The sequence below is a fragment of the Quercus lobata genome, chromosome 2 (assembly GCF_001633185.2).
Source record: "Quercus lobata isolate SW786 chromosome 2, ValleyOak3.0 Primary Assembly, whole genome shotgun sequence".
Taxonomy (NCBI): domain Eukaryota; kingdom Viridiplantae; phylum Streptophyta; class Magnoliopsida; order Fagales; family Fagaceae; genus Quercus; species Quercus lobata.
Genome location: NC_044905.1, coordinates 60,393,509 through 60,400,035, shown reverse-complemented (window position 1 = coordinate 60,400,035; position 6,527 = coordinate 60,393,509). Strand labels below are relative to the sequence as shown.

At 33.7% G+C, this 6,527-nt stretch overlaps 1 protein-coding gene across 1 annotated transcript; it reads left to right on the top strand.

The window, feature by feature from the left end:
* On the top strand, positions 1-5,720 carry LOC115976027 (isocitrate dehydrogenase [NADP]). The gene is made up of 16 exons (XM_031097100.1): positions 1-188; positions 1,253-1,296; positions 1,402-1,511; positions 2,030-2,067; positions 2,248-2,325; positions 2,421-2,474; positions 2,547-2,648; positions 2,817-2,908; positions 3,008-3,111; positions 3,278-3,346; positions 3,444-3,559; positions 3,714-3,748; positions 4,476-4,618; positions 4,780-4,902; positions 4,988-5,077; positions 5,463-5,720. The coding sequence occupies exons 1-15, from the start codon at positions 140-142 to the stop codon at positions 5,067-5,069; spliced, it is 1,239 nt and encodes a 412-aa protein (XP_030952960.1). The 5' UTR covers positions 1-139; the 3' UTR covers positions 5,070-5,077; positions 5,463-5,720.
* Positions 5,721-6,527: the final 807 nt, after the last annotated feature.

Genomic DNA, 6,527 nt, shown 5'->3' with positions numbered 1-6,527 from the left:
ATGCACAGCAAAACAGCGATTGACGATTCATCAATATAAAAAGAGTCCTCAGCATCTGCTCATCTTGCCTTCTACCATTATCGCACGCCACCAACCCCTCTTTGTCTCTCTCACTCACTGTCGTTCTCTCTTCAAAAAAATGGCGTTCGAGAAGATCAAGGTGGCCAACCCCATCGTTGAGATGGACGGTCAGATCTCATTTCTCTCACTCTCTCTTTCGACTCGCAGATCTGTTTGTTCTAATTTTTTTTGTTGTTGTTGATTAATATGTAATAATCAATACACACTAAAGTATAAACTACACCATTACCTTGTTAATAATAATAATAATATCTACGTAATGTTTTTTTTTTTCTTTTGCAAATGGAATTAATTAAATTATTAATTTAAATCCAACACAACTTTCCTGCTATTTACATAAGGCCGATCTATATAGATATATATTTTTAATTATTATTATTATTATTATTTTTTGTTGTAGACAAGATCTGTATGTACTGGTAGTCATTCCTTGTTACTGATCGTCAAAAAGTTGTTCACGAATATTCCGATCCACAACTTTTTCTAATTACTTTATCTAAATTTTATCTTTCTTTGAGATAAAAATATGGTGTTGTATTTGTACCTCTAATAGATCATCTGAAACTTATATAACCAGGTTAAGATACTAGCAAGTGATTCTACAGAGGAAAAACAGTCTTTGAGCATATGGGCCATTTTTAATTAATGTTTTAAATCATTGGGGAGATTAAGCTGTAAAAAATGTTTAAATTATATATATATATAAGTTACACTTTGGGTAACTTTAAGTAACATTACACGACTAAATCTGAGATCGCTAACCATCTCATCTATAAATATTTAAATTCTAAGTTTTTGTATTATGAAATTATGCATAAAAAATAATTTTATGGATTGCATAGTAAATAAATAACATCCAATTCCCGTGTGAAATTTGGCATGTGTGTTAAGAAAATAGAAAATATGTAATCCAAATGTGGGATTTTCAAAATACTAAACTTAAAGGTGTAACTTGAGCTTATATATATATATATATATATATATAAGCTCATTGTTGGAAGAAGAAATGCCTTCGTGAGGGTGTAGCCACAAAGCATTGGGACACTATAAACTTGACTAGACTTCGCATTATATTTTTCAATTTTCAATGCATAAAAAATTTATTTATGCAATTGAGCATATTTCTCTTATTGTGTTTCTCATGCTATGCATCTTTGATTCTATAACGCAGGAGATGAAATGACCAGAGTTTTCTGGAAATCAATAAAGGATAAGGTGATTTAGTATTATTTTTGGCTCATCTACATTATGCGTCAAATACACATTTTTCTGGTTATATTCTTGATGCTTATATGTGTCATTTCTTTGTTGTGTCTGCAGCTTATTTTCCCATTTGTGGACTTGGACATTAAGTACTTTGACCTTGGCCTTCCTTATCGTGATGCCACTGATGATAAAGTTACAATTGAAAGTGCAGAAGCTACTCTTAAGTATGTGTTAATTTTTTTTTCCAAAAAAGGATGTCTTTCTCTTTTTTTTTCTTTTTTTTTTTAATTAAATGAACATAAGTTTTATATTAGCAGTTAATGCAGCTACAATGAATCAACTTCTGCATGAAAATTAAAATTTATTCATTTATTTCTCTCTTTTCAAAGCTTGTAGCGAATAATATTCAGCGCTTAATGATCAGAAAACTTCTGCATGAATTTTAATTTTTTTTCCTCTTTTTTCGAAGCTTCTAGTGAATAATATTCAGCCCTTAATAATCAGAAAGAAAATATTGCTTTTTGTGGTTTTTAAAAGTACCAGTACTCATTTGTTATTATGGCATGTACTTATACCACGTGATTTTATTTAGGTTTTGCGGTAATCATGATATATATATCCAACCATGTTATGACCTAGTTATGAAACATGACTTATGTGTTCTCTATGGCACCATAGACTTGCTTTTTAATTGGAAGCCTTTATTTTTTTTGTACATTGATAAACCTGTATTACCTTATAGGTACAATGTAGCAATCAAGTGTGCAACTATTACTCCAGGTACTAATGGTTGAATTTGGATAATTCATTTTACTTGTTAAAAATATGAACTGTATTGATCCTTACTATCGTAGTTATTTTTTGTTCCATACTGGACATAAACAAAATTAAGTCACTCTATTATGAATGGATACACTAAACATGAACAATAGTTTCATGATTTTGCTGGGTGGTTGACAGATGAAGCTCGTGTGAAGGAGTTTGGCTTGAAGCAGATGTGGAAGAGTCCAAATGGGACAATTAGGAATATTCTGAATGGTCAGTGAATACGCATTTATGGTTATAATACATCTTGGTTGCAATTTTTTGCCTATTTTTTAATGATGGGCTGTTGTGGTTGGATTTTTTTACAGGTACTGTCTTCAGAGAACCAATTATTTGCAAAAACGTTCCTCGCCTTGTCCCAGGTACGAATGATGATATTGCATTTACATTCTTTTGGTGATGTGTCGGATTCTAATGATTGTGGCTGTTGTCAGGCTGGACCAAGCCTATATGCATTGGAAGGCATGCTTTTGGTGATCAATATCGCGCAACTGATACTGTAATTAAGGGAGCTGGGAAACTGAAACTGGTGTTTGGTAAACCATTTACTTTGCTTGAGGTTTTTTGAGAAGTCAAATTATTTATATTTATGATTTGCTGCACAATTGGATGCAAATATATATATATATTTTTATTTTGTTTCATTTTTTTTCTCTTCTCCTATTTTGATATTTATATTTAAATTATACAAAAAATACTTGCAGTACCAGAAGGAAAAGATGAGAAGACAGAGTTAGAGGTTTACAACTTTACAGGTGCTGGAGGAGTGGCAATAGCAATGTATAACACTGATGAGGTTTGATTCTGGGAACTCCTTGGTGGTACAGTCAAAGCCAATATCTTGATTTCTTGAGGTTACTAATTCTTTCTCTTTATATTTGACATGGGAATTCAGTCCATCCGTGCTTTTGCTGAGGCTTCCATGAACACTGCCTATCAGAAAAAGTGGCCACTGTATCTAAGCACAAAGAATACTATTCTTAAGAAGTATGATGGAAGGTAGGCAGCGCTGTTTCCTTTTTATTTAAATATTATTGTCACTTTCTTATTAAAGAAATTTGATCCTGTTCTTTTACAATTTGATCTTTTCATAATTTTGTTAAACCCCTTCTTGTCATCTTGTTCCTTCAATATATGTCTGGTCATATACAATCATTCAATGAAGATTCAAGGACATATTTCAAGAAGTCTACGAGGCAAACTGGAAATCAAAGTATGAAGCTGCCGGTATATGGTGAGTGTTCTCTTTTTTTTTTTTTTCTTTTTTTTTAAGATTCTGTATGCAGGTTATACTTTTGTTTATTTGATTACTAATTTGATTGAATTGGAAGGTATGAACACCGTCTTATCGATGATATGGTTGCTTATGCTGTCAAGAGTGAAGGAGGTTATGTCTGGGCATGCAAGAACTATGATGGTGATGTTCAGAGTGATTTCTTAGCTCAAGGTTTGTGTAACAAGCCACTACCAACTTTAAGGATTCAGAGTAAAGACTGTATTCTGCTCTGGGTCCTAAGACATGTTTTTACTGTATTAGTATTACAATCTTGAATGTTGTATCTGCATTGTTTTAATCACAATCTTCTAATGCATGGTTACAGGTTTTGGATCTCTTGGATTGATGACATCAGTACTGGTGCGTTTTGTGTTTAATAGTTTCTATTATAACTAATTTTATGTAATAAAATTATGGTTGGCATCGTGGTTCTCTTGTGCTAGCTTTGTTATACATCTCCCTCTGCTCCTCTGTAGACTCTATTTGCTACTCAAGCCTGTTATTGATTTGCTTTAAATCCTAGATTTACCAAATTGTATGTTTTTCCCCTCATTTTCTAGCCACAATTATCTTGTAAATATAGCTGTAATACCATCTACATTGTTTACTCGGTATACCATCATACCTTGCACATATGCAGAACCAATGAGCTCTTCATTTGATAAAATGTTTGCAACTTCAACATTTTTGGCGGTGAGATAAGACTAAACTGCCTCAGACATTATTGTGTTCACCAATATTTATTTTATATAGGAGTGTCAAACTGATTTATTATGGATTACAGCTTTGTAGAGTATATATGATTGGATAGCCAAATTCTGTCATACATACTATGGTTATTCTTGCTCTCAAGGTGTTTTTTGTATTTATAGAGTAAGAGTTTGGGTGAGGATACATGAGTTATGGATAATGTGGGATGAAATTGGGAGGGGGGCTTACAGATTGGAGTGAAGACAAATATATAGAATGTAGAAATACAATAGAGCAGGGATAGTTGCAAAAATGAAATGATACACTAGCATCTTTACTCCATTTTTGTTCCTTTATGTAGGTATTTTGACTTAATACTGTTATGGATTACTTTCAGGTTTGTCCAGATGGAAAGACCATAGAAGCAGAAGCCGCACATGGTACTGTTACACGGCATTATAGGGTTCATCAGAAAGGAGGTGAAACCAGCACGAACAGCATAGCCTCAATCTTTGCTTGGTCCCGAGGGCTGTCACACAGGTATATGATAGAGTTTTCTTGATTGGCACAGTTGGGCTCTGCACTAGATACTTATTTTGTCATGTATTTTTTGAGTTTTTGGGGGAAAAATTGAATGAAAATGTATCATTTATTTAGAAAACAGATATTGTATGAGTATCTAACTATGTTTTGGTTGAAAGGGCAAAGCTGGATGACAATGCTAGGCTATTGGATTTCACTGAGAAACTAGAAGCAGCTTGTGTTGGAACCGTGGAATCTGGGAAGATGACCAAGGATCTTGCGCTTCTTATCCATGGATCCAAGTAAGTGTGTGTAGAGTTGGGTAGATGTTCTATTCAACATTGCTAAGATTTTTCATGTTTGTGACATACCTCATGCGTGGTGCAGGGTTACTAGGGAGCAGTATCTGAGTACTGAAGAGTTCATTGATGCTGTTGCAACAGAACTTAAAGCAAGACTTTCTGCCTAAGCATAGATGTAAGTAAACACTCCCCAATTTTATTCTAAACCCTAGAATTGTGTTCTTATACTGCAGTTTTTTATTGGAAAAAGTTTAGCTATCTTCCTCTAATCTACTATGTGGCGATTGAAGATACCATTTAATGAGTCAAATGCCTTATCTAAATATACCCAGAGATAGTTTTATAAATTAACATGTAATGGGTTAGAGGAAATAGCTCCATTATGGTTTGGAGCTAAACTCTGTCTTTCGGCCCTTGTTTTTTGTTTTTTTTTTTTTTTTTTTTTTTTTTTTTTTTTTTTTTTTTTTTTTTTTTTTTTTTTTTTTTCTGAATTTTAGCTTTCATTTTGAGCCAAAAATGTTGAAAATGTGTAGTAAATAGACTTTTGGTTTGTGTTGCAGGAATGGGTAGGCGACCTGAAGAATGGAAGTCTTTTTGGTAAACTTCATATGATAGAGGAGCAATAAAGAAATCGGGGGGGTTGAATTTGAACGTTTTTGGTGTATTGATGTGGCTAAGTTTTAGGGGGCTAATTCTGATTGGTCTAACAGACAGCTCTCATCCTTTGATTATCTGTAATCCCATTTTCATATTGGACTATTGGTGCTTTACATGCATGATTCAATATAATTTATGGATATAGCCAGCGTGTGTGTGTAGGCATTATCAAATTATTGTGGGGGAACCAACAAAGTTATTAAAGTGAATTAATTTTTATTCTCCCACAGTTTTTTTGACATCAATAGAACTAAGAAGTTTTGAGATGTAAGGCCAAAAAATATTCACGTAAGAAGAAGCTAAGGTTTCTAGATGCCTAGGTTCATATAGCCGTGAACCCGAAAATTATTAAAAAGAAGTTTGTACCCGAGCATTGAGCATTCTAATATCTAGCACCAGGTCGTTACTTGCTACTTTAACTGTCTTTCCACCAACACTTTCTACGATGTGATGATTATTTTACAAGTACAAGCTCTTTTTGGGTTGGGGGGGGGGGGGGGGGGGGGGGGGGGGGGGGTGGCGGGTGTTGTGTAAAGGGCTGGAGTTTAATCTTTAAGAGAAAACTCTATATACAAACACTTAGATTAGACTAAAGTAGAGTTTTATCTAAAATCAAGAAAAAAAAAACTTGTTTTTCTTTTTATGCATGTCACTTAGATTAGACTAAAGTAGAGTTTTATCTAAAATCAAGAAAAAAAAAACTTGTTTTTCTTTTTATGCATGTCACTAATCTTATTGTTGATTTGTTGCTAAGCAGAAAATGACTTAGAGTGTGACACCTGAGCAATTGTATCTCCTTACTGAACGACTTTGCAAAACCGCCTTCCCCTACTCCTTGATTCTGCTACAAAAGCAACTCCCTAATCTCTCATATCTGTTCTAGTGCATTTTAACGAGCACCACCAGGCTCCGGTGACCATTCGATACTTCTGTAAATTATGGTATGGCAGCAAAGAGTTTTGTGGGAT